Source organism: Petaurus breviceps, unplaced genomic scaffold (genome assembly GCF_028583685.1).
Source record: "Petaurus breviceps papuanus isolate PSGF00001 unplaced genomic scaffold, PetGlider_PUasm1.0 171, whole genome shotgun sequence".
Classification (NCBI taxonomy): Eukaryota; Metazoa; Chordata; class Mammalia; order Diprotodontia; family Petauridae; genus Petaurus; species Petaurus breviceps.
Window position 1 is genome coordinate 10,327,423 of NW_027185754.1, and position 22,337 is coordinate 10,349,759.

General features: G+C 40.5%; 1 protein-coding gene across 3 annotated transcripts in view; it reads left to right on the plus strand.

Moving 5' to 3' along the window:
* The window catches only part of ABCC12 (ATP binding cassette subfamily C member 12), a 75,505-nt gene that overhangs the window by 11,723 nt on the left and 41,445 nt on the right, over positions 1–22,337 (plus strand). For all 3 annotated transcript variants that reach the window (XM_069082819.1, XM_069082818.1, XM_069082821.1), the window contains 9 exons: positions 615–788; positions 2,783–2,930; positions 3,951–4,099; positions 6,811–6,918; positions 8,690–8,965; positions 11,445–11,516; positions 15,156–15,280; positions 16,097–16,169; positions 16,954–17,157. In XM_069082819.1, coding sequence (XP_068938920.1) covers positions 615–788; positions 2,783–2,930; positions 3,951–4,099; positions 6,811–6,918; positions 8,690–8,965; positions 11,445–11,516; positions 15,156–15,280; positions 16,097–16,169; positions 16,954–17,157 — 1,329 coding nt within the window. The remainder of the gene's footprint in view (positions 1–614; positions 789–2,782; positions 2,931–3,950; positions 4,100–6,810; positions 6,919–8,689; positions 8,966–11,444; positions 11,517–15,155; positions 15,281–16,096; positions 16,170–16,953; positions 17,158–22,337) is intronic.

Sequence of the window (22,337 nt, forward strand, 5' to 3'; positions counted from 1 at the left end):
GGAACCGAGAATTTAGAATAGTTGAGAGAGTATTAACACATATGTCAAAGTCCCCAAGTATGAGGGCAGGAATTGAGGTGGAGGCAAACACTGTGAACCAGGCACTGAACTCACTGAGAAAAGAATGAATGTCCTGGGGGTTAAAAGATAATGGTCACCAGGATCTGAATTATGTGATAAATACGAATAATGTGAACCCCAAAGGAGGAAAGGTTGGTCCTGATGATGCTAGAGGGAGAACCTAGAAGTAGCAATGAGAAGCATTGTCTATAAGGTCTCTGAGCACCCCAACCCCCACTCTCTGGGTTTACTTTTCCATTCATGGGCTTGCATGGCCAGTGGTTATATCTGGTCTTCTTCTTGCACGGCTATCTTTATGCTTTTTTATAATTGTCTAATGCTTCTGGCTCAACCCTTGTCTGTGAATTTCTTTATCCTTCTATCTAGGCTTCTGAGTGTTGGTCATTAATTTTATTTCTAGCACTGGGAAACTTTGCAGTTTCCCAAGAACTCATGGCAATTCTGGGGGAAAAAAAAAACTGAGCTGAGGAAATGTTTTGTTTCTGAAAAAAATTAACCCTTTTGTTATTTGAACATGTGTATTTTATTTTCAGGTCATCAACATATTATCAAGTGATGGCCATTCCTTGTTTGAAGCTGCCTTATTTTGTCCATTGCCAGCTACAATTCCTGTCCTGATGGCGGTGTGCTCAGTGTATGCTTATTTCATTCTGGGGCCCACAGCTCTCATTGGGACATCTGTATATATGATATTCATCCCTATTCAGGTAGGATCTCTGATTTACTTGATGATTTGAAGCAAACCATCTAAACACATCTGGACATTTAAATCTCTTGTCCAGGAAATATATGAGTTTCCTTACCACACGTTGCATAAGAAACACATCTAATTTGTTACAGTGATGATGCATATTTCTCTGGGATGCCATGAGGCCATTTCAGAACCAAAAATGATCAAGACTTAAAGAGCCTGCCCCTGAAACTTCCTATACCTATTGTCTTTGATTAGGAAGGAAATTCTAAGAGGCTACTGCCATCTGGACCTTTCCTGGCATCCTCCTCCTAGCATGACATCATGCTATGGAGATTCTTGACTACCGGTTCTTTAAGGCTCTTAACAGCTTAATGTGAATTCTGCTAGGTCCTACCCAAGCTGAGAAAGCTTTGTGTATAGGCTTGGTGACAGACTGCACAGCTACTCTCCCAGGATAAGTTTTATAAGTTTAGAGAAGCTTTCCAACATATTGGCCACAGAGCGATGAACTTGTGGATGGACCCTCACCAACTTACAAAAACTGACTCCTAAGCTGTAGGGGAGTTAAAATCTTCTGATTCGGGAATGACCTACACTGATCCTAGTGACTGAAACATGTATCAATCTACTAAGTCCAATTCAATTAAAATAATAAAACTCTAGACATTAAAACCCATAAAGAACATGAACCAGTGCTAACAGTGGCCCAGTAGGCCAGCTGAGTTTTCTTCCCAGCTCCTTCCTCATCCTCCTGCTAGCCATTCTGATGCCCAGAGACTTCATGTTGCAACCAGATAGACTCTCAATCCTTACCTGCTGTCCCTAGTCAACTATCCTTCCTGTTTGCCCTTCTATAATCACTTAATCTCTCTCCATTTCTACTGGCCTTTCTCTTTGCTAGCTAATCTGATGTATTGAGTTAAGGACTAATAATTAATAATGCCTTTCTCCTCCTCACAGATTCACACAACTATGAGAGCTAGAAAGGCCCTTTGCTTCATTAACATTCTTCATCAGTGCCTCACTCTGAGGTGTGGGTGACCCTGCTTTTTTTAAAACTATGTGAGCAGAGCACAAGCCCTGGCAAGTCACCCTAAGCCGAAAAGGCTTTGAGTACAGGCCTAATTGGAGCCTCTCTGATCACAGCAGGCAGACAGCCCCCTTCCTCTTCTATGGTATGCAGCAACCTGGCCTTATGGATAGAGTGTGAGATTTAGAATCAAGATATGTGGGTTCAAATTCAGCCTCAATGCTATAAAAATGTGAGTTTTTATTCTGATGATATAGAGGATTGGCTCTGACAGTGAGTGTCTCAGTCTTTACCTGAGAACCTTCCCCTGTAAAGGTAAATATGCTCCACTGGCTGGAGTATGATTTAAGTTTGAACAAGAAATCCAAGAGGGTGCAGAGGAAGAATTTCCTACCATTTGTGGTTCTTAAGGGTGTATCTAAGATTTATTCATCTGGCAGACTCAGTCAGTCAACAAGCACTTAGGATGTGCCTACTATGTGCCAGGCACTGGCTTAAGCCCTAGGAACACAAAGAAAAGCCAAAGATAGTCTTGTTCTCAAGGACCTCACAGACTAAGGAGAGAGACCAGAGATGGGGCAGAACTTGATTGAGATACACGCATTAAAACAACAGTAGCAACAAACCAATATAATTTTCTGAGGCCAAAAAACCATCAGCGTTGTGAAGGGCATGTAGTGACAAGAATCCAAAGGAGCAAATGAAAGGGCAAAGTAACAGATAATAAAGTCTGAATCAGAATGGAAGAAGATGCTCCAGCTGCTTTCTAAGTAATGAGTGTTAGCCATTTAACAACGATGATGATGATATATTCCCTCTGCCCCTTTGGAGCCTCAATGCTGCAGAGTCTCAATCTTTAAACTAACGAAGTCATTTACCAGGCTGAAGGCCTTACTCGTTTTTTTGAATCTTTGGTTTTAGCCCAGTTGCAATGCAGTGATTCTCTGTGAAAGTAATAATTTGCTCCTTGATTTCAGATGTTTATGGCTAAACTCAATTCAGCCTTTCGGAGATCTGCCATTACTATGACAGACAATCGTGTCCAGATAATGAATGAATTTTTGACCTGCATCAAGCTTATTAAAATGTATGCCTGGGAAAAATGCTTTACAACCAACATCCAAGGTAGAATAAACATGGACTCCCTTTACAAAATCACTTACTTTGTAAAATGTGCTAATCAAAGAAGGTTCTAAAAACAGATAAAAGAATTCCAGTAGCCTCTAAGTGGTTTCTTCTAAGGATTTGAGAATAAACATGTTTATTAGATAATAGACCCAGGAATCTGTTCTTGTACCTCCAAAGTCTCTGTGCGTTCACAATATATGGTTTAATATTTACTGGGGAACATTACAGTAATGCTGCTGAAAGGTCCAGGTGGGGTGGTGGAGGAAAGTGGGATTGTTTTTAAGTAAAACATTTCACTAGAATACTGAATTTTGGAAGAGAGCTGCCTAAAGCTATTTATTGGAATTAGACAATATATGTGTATGTTTTTCTCTCTTCATCTGTCATAGTCACAGAGTATTTGGATGGTAGAATGATGTATTCTTCCTTACTTGGAAAAACTAGGACTCAAAGATATATTCTTTTTTTTTCCTAAAAAAAAATAGACAATTTAAAAATTATTTAAATAGAATCTAAATGTAAATTTAATTGCAGGGACATTTACATAATTGCTCTCATGGAATCAGGTGGTTGCCCAGTTAATGATCTGAACTACCATTTACAATTGACTCTCTGGTTCTACAATTATACTTTTGTTGCGCCAGCAATTAACTGGTACTGAAAATATTGTATTATCCTACGTGAGGCTAGATTTAGAAAATGAATTCCAAGTGTGCCAAAGGAAGTGCCATGAACTAGAGCATCAACACCCTCATGATGTCCTAGTTCCATGGTCATCACAAATGTCACAGCCATATCCTCAGCTTTGGAAAAGAGGAGACTTTCCTGCTTTCTAGCAAGAAAAGTTTGTAGCTTCCTATAGACTCCCAGAATACAGGATGGCAGAAGCTAGGCAGGACTTTAGAGACAATCTGGGATAGGCCTCCTTAATTTACAGATGGGGAAACTGAGGTCCCAAATGAAGAGGTGTTATGCATGCAATATCAAACTATTTTGAACTATTTTTTTCTTTCATAGGCATAAGGAAGAAGGAAAAGAAATTGCTGGAAAGGGCAGGGTTTATACAAAGTGGAAACTCAGCTCTTGCACCTGTTGTGTCCACGATGGCCATTGTCCTGACTTTCACTTTCCATGTTCTCTTAGAAAGAAAGCTCACAGCACCTGTTGTAAGACAAGCTTCTTTGTCTCCTTTCTCTATCTGTTTAATTTATCCCCTTCATACCACCCAGGGAAGCCTGGGGTATCTTGGAGGGTAGCCATTCCCCAGTGTTTCTGTACCATGGCACAGGGCCCAACTGGTAGAGGCCTTCACATCTTCAGGTCTTCATGTGGTTCAATTTGACATTTGTTTCTCTCTTTCAAAAAGAAGTATCTGTGACAGGGGTCAGAGTCAAAGGTAAAGGAAAATGCCACAATGCAGGAGCCTCAAAAAAACCAGAAAACAGGAAATTATCTATTTAAAGGACAAGTCAGTAAAGATGGAAAAGCATGGAAAAAGAAGTCCAATCAGAAGGGTGGTATAAGAATGGGGGGAAGGAGGGGTTGGAACTGAAAGGCGTCAGGGTTTCTAGCACCTAACACATACTAAGTAAGAGTTTAATACCTGTTGAATTGAACACTTCTTGGAACACAAGGGAAAGTCAACATTTCTTTGGAGGACGGGAAATTTTGGCCCTGGCAACTTAGAATGTCTCCTAAGGCATCAGATCAAGAGGGAACTCAGAAGGTAGGTGGGAGATGAAGGCAGAGAATAAAGCAAGGCAAGACCAGAGGAGAATAGTTTCAGGAAAGTCAGTGAAAAAAAATAACCTACATGGGAAATAGGCAGTAGAATTAGGACTAAGGAAGCTGAATGTGATGGGGAGATTCTTTGAAAAGGCAGAACTCTCTGTCCCAGGGGAATCTGGAGTTGTTGGTAAAGAGGACACCTTGCATTTGTCTGGTATAATGGAATACAGGACCTTTTACTTTTTTGAGAGCGCTTCGGTATGTGTCATCTCACGCATAGTTTACTCTTGAACACTCCAGGGGTTTGAACTGAACCACAAACTGGAACAAATCGTACTAATTTGCTAAAGACCCAACCCTGATTCTATTTTTTTTTACTTAACTGGGACACAAACCTAATTTTTCACCCATTGTTTTATTTTTCCTCCCCCAAAAACAAAGTGCACCAATTCAGAATTCTAGATTTTGAGGATCTGGTTTATATTGTGACCCCATTGCTTACTGGGTGACCTTGTACAAATTTCTTATCCTAATTGAACCTGTTTCCTCATCTGTAAAATTAAAGGGTTGGACTAAACGATCTCTAAAATGTCCTCCAGCTCTAAAAACTATTCAACCAATGAAATCAGAATTGAGTCTATATATTTTTTCTAAAACCATTGACCCAGAAAAAAGCCAGAATCACCAAAAAATTCTCTGTAGTAGTATTTAATTCACTTTTGAGTTCCTGGTATAGTCACCTCTCTCCTTCTCTGCACAGTGTCCTATAAAGGCCTTAGCTTTGTGTCAGTCCTGGAGGGAACTTTTGACTAGATAACCACTGCACACCTACTATTAAATTAGCTGAAGAGAGGGGCACCTTTCAGTGAAATGGGAGCATTCTGGGTGTGTGTGTGGGGGGGGGGCAGAAGAATCACTGGGAGGGAGGAGATGAGAGTGCCCACCATTCTTATGGAAGAATTAGCTGAAACCTGGCAATTCAATGATATGCCAAACAGCAGTCAGGAATCCCTTAGGATTCAAATAAAGCAGATGTGATGTCAGCTTTTTAAGTGGGTGGTTGGGGAGAAGCCATCAATTACAGATTGCTAAGTCTGACTCCAGTCTCAGCAAAAACACAGGTGCTGTTTATTGGGGATGAAATGATGTGTCACTTAAGATGGAAATGGAGAGTGAGGCATTTTTCTGTGCTGAAGCTAGAACCTGGTCAGGGCCAGGTTTTCTTAATGACATGACATGCTGAAGAAAGCAAAGCAGAGAAGGTGATTTGCTACCATGTGTGGGGAATTTAGGATAGGAACCACATTCCTGGTAGGGAATATTTCCAAAGCCAGGTCCTGATGTACAAACTGAGATGTAGCGGGTAAGGCTGGGTCACTCTAGAGTAAGTCATTGACATGCTCCTACTCAGAAATGAAAGCAGACCCAGGGTCAGCAACAGTCCCAGCCCCTGTACTTAACAGACACACTGAATATGGCTTGGAGATGAAAATTCCCAAAGAAATTCCACTTCGAGGAACTGGAAGAAGCTAGTTCATGAAAAATCTAGAAAGGCAGTTGAATTAATGATGATGGGGGGTGGGGGGTGGGTAGGGTGAGGGGTACAATGGAAAAAGAAGACCTGTATTCAAATCCCAACTCTGATCTGCCCATGTGACCTTGGACTATCTACTTCATCTTTTTGGGAGGGCCTCAGTTTCCCCATCTGTAAAATTAGGGGGTTGAACCTTTTGGTCTTCTAGTTCTAGATCTCTGATCCTATAAGATCAGATGGGAGTGCACTCACCTCACAAGTGCAGTCTGTTCTGAGGTCTGTCTAGTCATCCTCCTTTGGTCTGGCCTCTCTCAATAAATGTGCTTCCTTCCAGTCAGCAGAATGTTTTCATCTCCACAAGTTTGTGGGGACCTTAAAACCTCATAGGAATCCGAATTATTAAATGTGCTTGTTACTTAGATGCCAAATTCAAACTTGCTAACACCTTGTCTCTAAGCCAAAGGGAAGTGGGAGAGGGGGAAAGGTTTTCCCAGAGGCTTCAGACTCTGATTCCGTGTTTCTCAGCTCAATAAACTGTAACCTCCATGAACGAATGGCTTCAGACACAAGATAATGGCCCATCCCAAACCCTCATACTTCTCTTTTGTCTTGCAGGCATTTAGTGTGATTTCCATGTTTAACGTAATGAAGTTTTCAATTGCAATCTTGCCTTTCTCAGTCAAAGCGGTGGCAGAAGCTAACGTTTCTCTAATGAGATTGAAGGTATAACTGTCTCTGGGTGAGTAGGGAGGGGAGTTTCCATTTCTGGGAAGGTTTCTAGGCCCAGAGAACATTCTCATTTAGTTGAGAGATGGATTGGGTCTCCTGGTGGGTGGTCATTGTGGAAAGGTCTCACTCTAGAACTGGATGAATATATATGGATAAAGGTACAGCATTAGTTTTACCTGTGCTGTGGTTTCTAGTAAAAGGCAAAAATGTCCTTTGTACATGGAGATGATTCCCCTAAGCCATCATCGGGAGGACTTGTGCTTCAAGCTTTTTTCTTTCTCCTTTCTCTTCCTTCCAGTCTATCGTTTCCACCATTGCCAGAGGCACAAGGTGCCAGAGGTGGTAAGATGGAAAGAGGTGTGCGTTTAGTATCAGAGGGCACAAGTTCAAATTCTGGCTTTGTCATTTAATAACCCAGTCAACAATCATTTCTTAAGCATTTACCAGGTACCAGGAACTGTGCTAAATGCTGAGGAGATATACATTTGAGATATCCAAAAGACAGTTGGCAATGCAGGATTGTAGTTTAGGAGAAACACAAGGTGGAATTAATAGATCTAGGGTCATCTGAATAAATATGATAATTGAACCTATGTCATTTAATACCTCTGCAACCTTGGTAAGTAACATAAGCTGTCTGGACTTCAAGTCCCTCATTTGTAAAGTGAAGGGTTAGACTCAATGACCTCCAATGTCCCTTTAGCTCTAAATCTACGATCCCAAGATCTTTCTTAGGAAGACATCTCCTCTGCTCTAAAATGTCAAATGGCTTTTCTTAGTTTAGCATTCAAGGCTCTATCCAATCTGATGCCACACTACCTTTCTAGTCCTATTCTTATATAATCCACCAACAGCTTAGTCTATGCTGCTAGAACAAGTCCAGCTCTCTTTTTGCCTGTGTTTTTTCTTATGCTGTCACCTAAATGTAGAATCTTCCTTCCCTCTCTTCCCATGTTTCATTTTTATTTTCATTTCAATAAATATTAACTACCTACTATGTGCAAAACACTATCAAATTCCTACTTATCTTTTAAAGCCTAGCTAAAATGCTACCTCTTTCATGAAGAAAACCTGTTACCTTACAAAGTAATAAGATTTTCCCTTTCATCTAACATACCATTTTATTTTGTACTTTTCTAGTGCACTTATTATATATTACTTGTGTTACAGTTTTTTTGTGATTTTATTTTATCTCCTTACTTGACTATAAACTCCATGAGGGCAGGGACCATGTCTTAGTCAAACTTAATACCTGCCCCAGTGTTCAGCAGTGTCCTGCATCCAGTAGGCTCTTAATAAAGTTTCCAGTAAGAGGGATGGATTTCTACCAAACTATCCAAGCTCTCTAACTTTATCCCCCTTTCCTCCTACCCAAGCCCTAGTGAACAGTAGCAGTACACTTTTGGGAAATAGCTGGGTGGTGTTAGAGTGCCCTGATTTGATTGAATAGCAATCTAACCATTGAGAAGTCCCATCACAGACAAGGGTAGTCTTGGCCTCACAAATGTGTGTGGGAATGCAGTTTACAGCCTCTACTGTATGTGACATGTTATATGCTAAAAAAACCAAAGAGGAAAAGATTCATTGAGTAGGTAAGGCTAACAAACTAAGTTGTCATAATGCTGTCACACCTTCTGAATAACCTGAAGTTATCTAGACTGAATAGTCAAAACTGCAATTTATATTTTTCAATCATGTAAAATGCTATGATGTTTCTTTAAGGTAGATAGTGTCTCAAAAATCAAATGTGTCTCTTTAATTTTAGAAAATTCTTGTAAACAAAAGCCCCCCAACTTATATCACCCAACCAGAAGATGCAGACACTGTCTTGGTACTAAAAAATGCTACTTTGTCTTGGGAACAAGAACCTAGCAAGATAATTATCCCAGAGAAAGAAAGTAGTAAGAAGATCTTTAACTCAAAACCAGACCTGGAGACTTCCAGAGATTTGAGTCTGAAATTCCAGGGGATTGTTGTGCCAGATGAGGAAAAAGAGAAGACGAGCCCAGTCCTGCGAAAAATAAGTTTGACTGTGAAAAAGGTAGATTTTCAATCCCAGGGTATCTCTTCCAAGCCTTTCCCTTGAGATCCCAATGTCCATCTTTACATGAACTTCTCAAGAGCTTATATACAGAAATGAGACCTTGAAGTTGTGGAATTTTTGAGAAAGGGGGTTATATTTTTACTTAGCTCAGAACGTGGCCTGACTTACTTTAATTCATACATGTGCAAATTAGAGGGATATGCTTACCTCTACTGGAAGAGAGCAGATGCCTTTGATCAATGCAAAATACACCTGTGAAGGGAGGGGGAGAGAGGGACACACACATGCATGTATGCAGCCAGGATTGAAAAGACACAGATGGTTCAGCTTTCTAAATTCTTTGAAAAATGAAGCATGCTGACATGGTAGAATCAGTGTCCAGTAACTACTCTTCCCTTCAGAATTGCTAAATCAAAATAAGCTACATCTTTTGTTGCAAAGGTGGGGGGTAGGGTGGGTAGAGAGGCAACATTCTTTATAAAGCATATTAATCTTCCCATCATTTCGACTCAACTTTTTCCAGGATAAGTAAGCTCAAAGAGGAAGGATGTTTCTTATTGATTATACAATGTGGAGCTCAACTAGGAGTACAAAAAAGTATATATTCTTAGAGCAAGTCAACAGTAGGTCTGCCCCACACTGCTCAGTATAACTGTGCACCATTCTCAAAGGCTGAATGTTGTTGTGTGAAGCTTTGCTGTTTCTATAATCCCCCTCAGCATACTGTACCTTTGCTCCCATATATTCTTGAGATTTGCCTTAGAGGTCAACACTATCACATTTTAATTTTTTTAAAAACAAAATTGTATTTTTTCCTTCTCCATTTTTTCTCTATTGTTCTTTTTTAAAGTTATCATTTGCTGTGTAAGTTGATCAAGGGCACATTATACAGACAAGGTGCAGATCAAATATTGACAAAAAAAAATCATCTCCCTATATAGGCCTGTATGTGGGTTATGCCAAGAGGAGGCTACAGGATCTAGAGCCCAAAGTTGGATGGTTCTAGTCTCTGAGAACTCCAGTTATTGTGGTTGCCCCTGTTACTAACTTGTTCTACTTCCTACGCATTTCCATTCTGCCATTCCCATGAGGCTCTGGCTTCTCTTTAACCCTCAAACACGAGGGTTCTCTTTGTGCAGCTACCCTGCATGCTCATGTGGTACTTGTGCTTGGTGGAGCCCAGCACCTGTTGGGTGGGTTGTCTATCCCTCTTCTTCTTGTCTCCAGCAGGCCTCACTCCTGCTTGGGTACGACAGGGTTGGGGAAAACAATCAGTTAGCGACATTTTTACCCATCTGACTTCTCTGGCCACTTTGTTTTGTGACTCAAACCATACTCTTAAGGTCCTGTTGCTCTAGTTAGTACAATCAAGGAAGGCACAAAAGTGAAAATTTCAAAAAGAAATTTTTTTTAAAAAGTTAAATATTACTTTAAAAAAGATGCTTCCAATCATCAGTCCTTAAATTCTACCACCCTCTTCATGGCTAAACTGCAGGGCTAAGGGAGCAGGATACAGTGAAAAATATACATTTTTAAGGCAAGAATATAAAACTAAAGAAGGTTATTCTATATTTTAGAGTAAGGGTAAGGATGTGATTAAAAGGAATCAACTGCAATGTTGACATTTTTTGAGTTAAGTTTATATGTTGTATATTAATTTGATCATTTAATTTCTAATTTTTTAAATTTGATGAATAAATATCTTTGTAAGTGAATATTCAGTAAATGTTCACCTTAAAAAATTCTCTGGCTGAATACTCTAATGAAATCTCCCATACCTTCCCCATATCCTTCTGTCTAATCTGAATTGTGTCTTCTTTAGATGACCTAAATGTCTGGAAAGCAAAATCTCTTTCATCTTCAATACTATCCTTTAATGTGCCAATGCTAAACCAGGCCAATTCATCTCCCTTTGTCACTGATTATCTAATTAGCTATAAAGACAAAAGCTCAACTTTTTAGGTCTCTTCCATCTGAAAGAAACCTGTAAATTTAGTTTGTAAGGAACAGAAGTCTGTTTGATAATTTCAGAGTTACTACAGTTGTAATATGGGTGATAACTTATAAAAACAGCCTCTTAAAAACACCTTGCCACATACTAATATGCTTCCTTTTCTCCCTCTTTGTTGCATAGCCTCTTCATTTTCATTATCTTTTCCTTTTTTGCAGCAAGGCGGGGTTGTGTCTCTAGGCCCAGCACAAGCATAGTGCTTCACGCCAACGCTCCTACATTATTACAAGAAGCCCTCTGGGCTGCTCCGCTATGCTGCACAGTGAAAAGGATTTAATTAAGACTTACATTTCTGCATCCCTATACATATTAGGGCTTCAACCTTTGAGGCTGAAGACAGGTTTTCTCAGGGTAACATTTACTATACTCTCCTCTATGCAGCTTAGAGCAAAGTCACTGTGACTGGATTTTAAGGGCAGGGGGTCCTGGCAGCATCACTATGTCTAACCTCTGTTGTTTTGGCAGGGAAAGGTCTTGGGAATTTGTGGCAATGTTGGAAGTGGAAAAAGCTCCCTCATATCAGCCATCCTGGGACAGGTAAGAAAAATGCTTTAAAAAATATCATTTACCTAAAAAAATGCATTCAAATAACCCCTAGATGATCTATTTCTTGCTACAAATAGGGTATATTTTGCTTGGCAAGTCCAGACCAGGCAGAGTCCTACTGTGGAAATATTCCTCTCTTGCTCTATGCAATGAGAGTATTTTAAATGATGTCTCAATGGTAATTTCTCATGCTTTACTTTCCTTTATCTGATGTAGGACATGGTGTCACACAAGGTTGTCACACATTCTAGGAGGCAAAACTAAGATGACAACTGACCCCTTCAAGATGGAACTGCAAATAAGAGACTGTTCATTAAAACCTTTGCAGTTCTTGAGGATGTTCATGGGATCTTAGAATCCCTAACTCCCTCTGCATCTTAGAACTGGTCCCTCTGCTATGTGAAGCCTCTCTTGGTTGGCCCCCTTGTCAGTGCCTTCTCCCTCTTCAAACTGCATTGTATTAGCTTATCTGTGTACACACGTGTACTATGCTTTTTCACAGTAGAACATGAGCTCCTCAAGATTCATAGTGCCTTACATAAAGTTAATTGGTCAGTTAATATTTATTATGTGCTATGTAACAGTAGCTAGCTGGCACAAAGGGTACAGTACCAGCCTAGAATCAGAAAGACTCATTTTCCTGAATTCAAATCCAGCCTCAGAAACTTACTAATTGTATATTAAGTTTGGCTAAGACAACTCATGCCCTCATGGAGTTTACAGTCAAGTAAGAACTGATGATTAGGACTAATTAGGCAAGTCACTTAACCCTGTTTGCCTCAGTTTCTTCATCTGTAAATTGAGCTAGAGAAGGAAATGGCAAAACACTCTAGAATCTTTGCCAAGAAAATCCCCAATAGAGTCACAAAAAATAGGATAAGACTGAAACTGAGTAACAACAATATGTGCCGGGCATATACTAAGAGCTAGAGATATAAAGAAAGGCAAAGGATAACTCCTGCTCTCAAGGAGCTCACAGTCTAATGTATGGGAAAAATAATATGCAAACAGCTGTGTACAAATAAGCTACGTGCAGGATAAATAGAAAATAATCAACAGAGAGAAGACACTAGAATTAAGAGGGATTTAGAAAGGTTTTGGGAGGAAAGATAATAAATTCAGTTTTGGACATGTTGAGTTTAAGATGATTACAGAAAATCTAATTTGAGATGTCTACTATACAGTTGGAGGTGGGAGACTAGAGGTTAACAGAGATTAGGGTTGGATAAACAGATTTGAGAATCATCATCATAGAGCTGATAATTGAATCTATGGGAGTTGATGAGGTCACTGAGTGCAACAGTACAGAGGAAGAAGAAAAAAAAGGCCTAGAACAGAGCCCTGTGGAATTTCCCACAAAAACCTGGCTGAAGATCAAGAAAAGGAATCTGAGAAGTAGCAGTCAGAGAGGTAGGAAGTAAACCAGGAGAAAGCAGAGTCCCCCAAACCTGGAGAGAAGTAAGTAAGAAGAAGTGACTGACAATGCCATTCAATGCAGACAGCAAAATGAGGATTGAGAGAGAAAACAGGTACTTAATGCTTTTATTAGATTAATCTGATTAGGATCATCGGATTTATAGGTGGAATAGGTGTGCATTTTACAGAGGAGGAAACTGGAGAAGTTAAGTGACTTGACTGAAATGGGATGGAGTGGTGTAATGATAATGTAATTTTGAATTTGAAAATCCCTTTGTGTTGGCAAAAGTAGCAGGTACTTAACACTTAGTAACTGATCAAGCCTCTGATTGGGGAAACAGAAGGTATGTACTCCTGCCCCTTGTTACTGACATAACAGGAAGTTGGCTGAAGGAAGTGAAGTAGGTAATACTGTGTATATATGGAAAGCCCCAGAGAGGCACAGTCAGAATTTCCTTGAGACTGAGATCTGGTGGCAGAACAGCTACAGAAGAATGGAGAACTGAGTCCTGAAAACCTGTGGTGGTGGAGCTTCTTCTGAACAGGATCCCAAGAGCCCAGAGCCCAGAGCCAGGAGGCCAGGAGCCAGGAGCCTAGAATCCCGAACGAACGCAGGAGCCCCAGGGACCAGGAGCCCAGGTGACTGAAGCATGACCAGGATGCTGAGACTTTGTTTGTTTGTGGCTTGGTTGAGCCTTGAATTCCTTGGAGCAGAAATGGTGAAGGAGCTGACATGGACCAGACCCTGTGAACGCCAGTGTGGAGCAGGACCTGCCCAGAGAGCTGGTCAAGGAACTGGGAGCTGTTTGCCATTGAATCCAGGTAGAATCTGGGACCAGGGAATCTGAGAACAGGCCCCAAGTCAAGATGAAGAAAAGACCTCTCCTTGGGTACTGAGTAATTATGGAATTATAGTTTACTAATAACCTAAGGGATAGAGGGTTTTGTGTATGATACTTAGTAAGACTGCTGAATAAGTGACTGATTGTACTTTGACTATTGTTACTGATGAGTGACTGATTGAGTTAATCAAGACTTTGCCCCAGAGTGGAAGACTTTGACTGTGTAATTTGATACTACTGATAAGTGACTAATTGAATTAACTTAAGAGTGACTATTTTACTTTGAGAATATGTTGTGAATATTATATTGTGATTTTCTGTAATAAGTTGTAATATGGTGAATGCTGCATTTTAAATTATGCTGTACCTTGATTTTCCATGGATGTTTTGCTTTTGTGATAGAATAGAGTGATCACTATACTGAGTAATCAGAACCTTAAAAAAGCTGTTCACAGTAGCAGTTCTTCTGGAAAGCTTCTGTGCATGGCATTACAAGTGGCAAGAACACTGTAAGTGACTTGAATTCTAGTGTCTCCTCCATCACTTACTATGTGATTTCTGGACCTTGGTTATCTGAGCTCTAAAAGAGGGACTATGCATTGTAGCTACCTGAAGGCAGAGGCCTCTCCTAGATAATGACTTGAATCCATTCTAGCTCTAAGACCCATGTTTAAAATGATCATGATGGAGAATATAAATTACCATTATAGTGAATAAAAACTGTAGTGTAGTGGAAAGAATACAGGATGGGAGTCGGAAGAGCTGGGTTTGAAACCAAGCTCTCTTCCTTACTAGTTGTGGAACCTCAGGGCCAGCCATTTCATGTTCCTGTGACTTAGTTTCCTCATCTACAAGATAGAATAATGGCCACCACAACCACCTCACTGGATTGTGCTGATATAATGACACATGTATGTATAAATATACATATGTTCACATACACATATGTGGCTGCACAGTACCATACACATGTCAATTATTATTATTACAGGTTAGGAATCATAGCTTTACTGTAGCAAAGAAATTAATGTCTACCTGCAACTACCTTAGTAGCATTCATGTAACGACTATGGAAGGCTACTGACACTAAAAAGATACAATAGTATTCAGAATATATATGTACATGCATGTATATACATGTGTTTGTATGCATGCCTGTAAGGTGCCATATGAATGTCAGTTATTATTATATCATCTAGGCACTACAGTAGGCTTTATGGTATGGAAAAGAAATTGTCTACTTTCTACTACCTTAGCAGTGTTCACATAATGACGATGGAATGCTGCTGGCCCAAAGAGGATACAGTGGTATCCAGAATGTGACTTTCCAGTAGTTTGAATATCTCAATGTTATGTGATATTTTTATTTTAGATGCAATTATGGGATGGGTCCGTGGCAGTAAATGGAACAGTGGCTTATGTGTCACAGCAAGCATGGATTTTTCATGGAAACATGAGAGAAAACATATTGTTTGGAGAAAAGTTTGACAGTCAAAGGTAAAAGTACATTACCCAGTAAACGGGTTTAGATATATGATGCCATTTCGAATGATAGCAAAGTGAGTTTTTTTTAAGTGTCCCATTGCAGCATTTATAATAGACAAACAGATACTGCTGTTTCTTCTAACCACCCTAGAAAACTGGAAGAAACTGCTTTAGAGTACCCATGTTCACACAATGAGAAGCTGATTTGAATCAAAACTCTTATCTTTGCTGTCACGTAGCATATGCTAAGGACTTAGCACAACATCACATATGTTTACTGACTGCAGAAAAATGAAGTCACTAATTTTGCTTTAGGCTGAGTAACCTAAACTCCCTTGAAATCAGAGGTGGCAGGTATGTGCTTAATCAGTCCTGACATTATTTGATGCTACTGCCATTAGGATGTGTTGCTATTCCTTTCCTGGAAGTGATTTAATGAAATAGGAACAAAGTTTACAGTTTTAAGGGCACACTATTAAGGCAAAACCTATCTAGGAAAGAAGGCATCAATATTATTAGAAAATTAGAATGAAGGTGGAGGTGCTGGTGGTAGGGAAGAGGGAAATGTAGACTTGTAGGCTAGACTGAGTCCCACAGTCACTGAAAGTTTCAGCTTCCATCCCTGAGAGACACATAGGGATTTATAAGGGTGAGGTGATGATTGGAACAAGGCTTATGTATCTAATTTCTCTCCATAAACCAACCTGAAGAACAGTGTTAACTTAGTAAAACAAAATAAGGGCTTCAAAGGCAGAGCCTAAACTCTTTCACAACACACAGCTGAGGGGCCTTTCTCAAAAGGCCTGCTTTTTCATTTTGTTCCTTTAGGTACCAGCATGCAGTCAAGGTCTGTGGCTTGCAACAGGACTTAAAAAATCTTCCTTATGGAGATCTGACTGAGGTGAGCATTGCCATGTCCTCACACAGAACAGCAACCACAAATGCAGGCCTCTTCCCCAAGATCCTTTAGACTTAGAGGGGACCTACTCTAGTTGAAGAATTCTTGAGGACTGAGCCTCCTGATACAGTCTAATGCTGTGGTTCTCCTCAGAATCCTCATGTATAAGTTTTTGCCTCTTCTTGTCATTGCTCCTCCGCTGGACTTTCCCTCTTATTGATCTGATCAAACCAAACACCAAAGGCCAAGAGCAAGGTAACGAGTGAGACCAAACTTCTTTGAATGTCAATAGGTGTGGTCTTTGGCCATCATGGGAAGGTGAAGTCAGCAGGCTCTTAGGAAAAATGTATTCAAAGGTGCTTCCCCTTGCTGATCAGGCAGAGTCTGGCTTGGTGGGTCAGCTGTCACAATTTAGGTTCTACCGAAAAAAGGTTCAGGTACTATTGCTACTCGGTGAAGGGAAGAACATCCTCTTGCCGTGACCAGCTCTCTGGTCAAATGCTCTTAGCAGACTATTCTTCACCTTGAGTTTCCCACATAGAACATAATCAGGATCTGGTTTCAGTCCCTTCCAGTTTAACCTTCATACTATTCTGATCAAGCTGGAGGAGTGGGCTGGGGGAGGGTGTGTGTCAAAAAAGTTCTGTGATAGATAAGCAACTCTTGTTTCACTATAAATCTGAAGTACTAGACTGAAAAATCAGAATAGCTTCTCTACTGACTGGTTATTCCTTCCAAGCAGAAAATGGAAGGGCCAATAGGGCATGATCTTTCTACTCTTTTGCAGATTGGGGAGCGGGGCCTCAACCTCTCTGGGGGTCAGAAGCAAAGGATCAGCTTGGCACGAGCTGTGTATGCCAATCGTGAGATCTACCTGCTGGATGACCCACTCTCAGCGGTGGATGCCCATGTTGGGAAGCAAATTTTTGAAGAGTGCATTAAGAAGGCACTCAAGGGGAAGACCATGGTTCTGGTGACTCACCAGCTGCAGGTAATGGGAGTCAGTATTCTATGTGGCCACAGCACTAGTGGACACTTTCTGACTCAGCACCACTCTGACCATTTGTAAAGTGAATAAAATAGGTTATTCGGAATAACAACTCCAGTGGGTATAAAACTTTGAGGTTTACAAAGCACCTTCCTTACAACCACCACGTGAGGCAGGAAGCATCAGGAGCATTATACCTGTTTTACTGACAGAGCAACTGAAGCTTGGAGAAATGAAGTGAGGTGCTCCAAGCCCAGTCAGGCCTCCAGCCTCCAAGCCCTGTGCTTCTTCCACTCCATCAACCAGCAACTGAAGTTATACAAACCCTGGGGACACGCAGAGGATAGAACATCACCTGGAGGGGGATTACAAATCCACTAGCCAAAGTGAGTTCTATATTTAAATCTCCTATGCAAATGGTCTTCATGGGCATGACTACCTTATTTACCTTGATGATGGTTCGACCTCTAACTAGCCACATGACATCTGACAACCTCTCCGAACCTGTTTTTTCCTCTATAAAAATAAGGAAATTGAGCTACAAGATCTCTAAGGTACTTTTCCAGCTCTAAAAAACTGGACATCCCCTCCCCACTCTCCCAACACATTTTACTCCGTGCCTTTAAGAAAAAGCAACCAGCCACCAGGTGGCACTGGGAGAATGAGCTCCATTTCCTACTCGCTCAATCCGGAGGAAAAAGGCAAGGAGGTTAGGGCAGGACAGGAAGAATCTTCTGCCTTTATGCTTGTGGGCTGGTTGATGGCTTTTCTAATATAAGTAGAAACAGGTGCAATGACTGTGACAAACCAGCCAAAGAAATCTGATGTGGGGATTGCAAAACAAGTTTGCAAAATAAAATGTAGCACACCTCTATTGGTGACACAAGGTTTCACCAATTCAATGCCATTACTCGAGTCCCTCCCAATGTATATCTCTACAACAGGCCATACCAAATGATGCATAAATTCAAAAGCTAAAGGCATTTAATTAAAATAGAATTGGAGAGTAAACAACAAGGAATTGAATCAGTTAGTAAATGATCCCTGTATCATACCTACATGGTTCTACCCTCCCACCTCTCCAGGGTGGCACTATGCAAGTTGATATCCGATCCTTCTGCATTCTCAACATAACAGGAGGGGAGCAGGGAGCACATAACAAATTCATGTTAGCAATTATGCAGCCTAAAGTCCAACCAAGGCGCAGCTAGATGGCACAGTGGATAGAGCAACAGTCCTGGAGTCAAGAGGACCTGAGTTCAAATTTGACCTCAGACCCTTACTATCTGTGTGGCCCTGGGCAAGTCACTTAACTCCAATTGCCTTAAAAAAAAAAAGTCCAAAGTCACTCTGCTCAGCGAGCCTGTTCCTCAGTTTATAGCAACATGTTACATGTTAGACAGCACTGACTCCTGGGTGACGAACAAATACTGATCTTATCACTCAAAAACATGATCATGATCTAGGTAAGACACTAAAGTTTAGGATACCATGATTAGATTCATTATGCCTGCTTTTTCTCCACATCACTAAATTTAAAAGCCTATAATCCACCAGATATGTTGCCAGGTACTAGGGGCACAAAGACAAAAGCACAACCCCTCAAGGAATTTACCTTCTATTGCTGTGGCTTTGCCTTGAGAGGCAATGTAGTTCAAATGGAAAGAGAGGTGGCTTTGGAATCAGAGGATGGGGAATCATAATCCTGGTCTCGTCACTTACTACCTGGGTGAACACAGGAAAATAATTTAATCTCTTTGGACCTCAGTTTCCTCATCTATAAAGTGAATCTTGGTTGGACCAGATGATCTCTAAGGCCCCAGAGTTCTATGATCTCAAATCCTTTTTCTTTTGCTTCCATGTCTCTGCTAGCTATCCTTCTTCCACCTACACGGAGTTTTTGTGTGATGCTCATTGAGTGTGCTAATGTTCAACCTTCTGGGAAATGTGCAGAAAATTTCTTCCAATGAATGAGGCCTCCTTGGCCCCAAATATCATAGAAAACACGTTCTCTACAAGAACAACTAGGACCCTAGAAAGGCCCTCTGAGATTATTTAGTACAATCTCTTCATTTTACATATGACGAGTCTAAGGCACAGAGAGGAAGAGACTTGTCCAAGATAATACAGATAGTAATAAGTACCAAAGTGGGATCTTGAACCCAAAGCCTCTACCTCTAAATCCGGGGCTCTTTCCACCAAACTGTATTGCTTAAAACCACACCGAGTAAAACTGGACTGACTGAAACTGAGGGTTGCTAGTCAGAAATGCTTCTTTAATTATTGTCCCTTGGAGCCAAGGCATATGTTTTGGTACAGCAGAAAGAGTTTCAGTTTGAGAGTCAGCAGATATATTTTATAGTCAATTCAATTCAACTTTTCAACTTCAATAAACACCTATTAATTACTTAAGAAGAGCCAGGCACAATGCTAGATGCTGGGGATACAAAGATTAAAAAAAAACAAACCAAAGGGCGGCTAGGTGGCACAGTGAGTGAAGCCGCCTTGGAGTTGGGAGATCCCGAGTTCTGTTTTGGCCTCAGACACTTAACACCCACCCACACACACACAAAACTATCCCTGTAACCTTGGGCAAGTTACTTAACCCCAACTGCCCTCCAAAAGGCTAAAAACAAAAAGACAAACAAACAAAAGACCCCCAAAAAACAGTTCATGCCTTGAAGCTGATGGTCTACTGGGGGAAACAAGAAGTATACAATGTACACACAGGTAAGTATGTACGTACAAAATTCATACAAAGTAAGTTCAGGATAAGAGGGAGCAGGATTTATACCTTGAACGGTGAAGGGGAGGAATCAGGAAAGGGGGCTACATAAAAGTGGGGCTTGGGTTAACACTGAAGGAAGTTAGGGATTCTAAGAGTCAGAAGGGAGGAGAGAAAAAAATGTCATTTACACAGATCAGTCTGTCCAAAGCAAGGAGGCAAGATGGAATGTTTACATACAAGGAATAGTAAGAAGGTCACTTGGGTAGAATACAGAGTGTTAGTCTAGAAAGAGGTCGGAGCTAGATTGTGAAGGGCTCTAAATGCCAAACAGAAGGTTATATTTTAGGGCTTCAATACAGAAGCCACTCAAGTATTCTAAGCAGTTCAGGTCCATAGCCAGACCTGAACTTCAGTTCTGGCATGGTCACTAAGTCTGTGTAACCTTGAATAACTTGTTTTTCTTCTTTGAGGCTCAGTTTCCTTACATATGGCAGCTAGGTGGCACAGTGGATAGAGGGCCCAGTTTGGAGTCAGGAATTCTCACCTTTCTGAGTTCAAATCTGGCCTCAGACATTTACTAGCTGTGTGACCTGTTAAGCAAGTCTTACTTAACCCTGTTTGTCTCAGTTTCCTCATGTGTAAAAATTAGCTGGAGAGAAGGAAATGGCAAACCACTACAATATCTTTGCCAAGAAAACCCCAAATGAGGTCACAAAGAATTGAACATGACTGAACAACAATGAAACAACAAAATTCCTTATACGTATATTGTAGGAAAAAATACTTAGCCCTATCTCATTTGGTTATTGTGAAATGATATAATAAACAAAAGTGTACTACGTAACAGTTAGGTGGTGGTATTTTCACAAAAAAGACTTGTTAAGAATGGTCTCATCTAAACCACGAGAGGTTAAGCCATTCTCTCCATTTAGTTATCAGGAAGGTTTGGGCATTTTGTGTTCTCTCTGAGAAAAGCACTCTTTTTGCCCACTATGTCTGTTCAATGACCACTGTAAGGACTATAAAGACTTGGCCAACTGAAATGTAAGTTTCAAGATTCCTTTTATTTGGAGTTCTCTAGTCCTACCTTCCCAAGGTGTGATCAGATAAGAAGTAATATTCCTTTCAGGCATCCCAAAGGAGAATGAATGTGTAGATTCTAACCTCAACCAGCAGGCTAGTGAAGTTTGAGGAAGGTATTTGATGAACACTTCCTAGTTCTTCATTTGCACACTTAAAAAAAAAAGATTTTAAAGGAAGAAACCCCTTTTCTCAGATGGATTACATCTCACCCACTGTAAGGACAGATTTGACACTGAACAAAGCTCAATCTTATTTCAGAATCAAAGGAAAACATTGTTAAGTTTAGTTCTTTAGGACAAGGGGGGATGATGGAAATAAGTGTTTGGGGGCAAAGTATTTATATAATCCTAACATGTGGATGCTATTGTAATATTCTAATTACATATCTGAATCTGTATATGTATTGAACTTGTAATAATTGTAGAGGCCCTATTGATGACAAAGAGTGTAATATTCTATGTGGGGATGAGTGATAATGAGTAATACCAGTGATGATGATATTGCTATGGATAATTAATCAATAAACATTAAGTACCTACAATATGACAGTCACCATATTAAACACTGAGCATATAAAAAGAGACAAAAGACAGTTGCTTCTCCAAGGAGCTATATTGCCAATGCAATAACCACAGAAGCTTCTATGAATATGCAGGCATATTTCCAGGTCTGAATTGGAAGATATAACAGACTCTCTTCTTTGAAGACAAAACCAAGCTATTTATTCAGATATCTCAAAGCCAAATACACCATGATAATAAGGTGGTACCCATTACCACTGCAGGGAGCACCACCATCTCCAAGCCTTCCCTCTGTTAGGTCTCCCCACAAACAAGCTCCCTGAGGCAAATGCCCCTCTCTCATCCACCTAGCTGCTCTGCCTCTCTCTACCTCCTTTCTAAGCTCCACCTCACTCTCCCACTTCCTGCCCCACCCCTCCTGCTCCATCCATTCAGCAAGCTCCTTCCACTACAGGCTCCATGTGACTCAGGCTCAAAGCAGGTCACATAGGCCTGTTAATTGGCAAGAAAGATCTTCCCATTCCATGAACAATGCATTAACAATATCTGAGCTTACAACTTAGTGGTAGGGACAATACACAAACAAATTTATAACAAAGCAATACAGGATAAATAGAAATAATTAGCAGAGGGACAGTGCTACCGTGTTTCCCCAATAATAAGACACTGTCATTATTTTTTGGATAGAAAAACACCAGAGGGCTTATTTTCAGGGGAGGGCTTATTTTAATGAACATTGACAGCAATTTTAATAAACAGGTAAATGTGAACAAAAAAATGTACCTTTATTCAATAAGCAAATCACTGGGGAAGAACAGGATGATGCGCTCACTGCTGCAGCTCTGATTGGA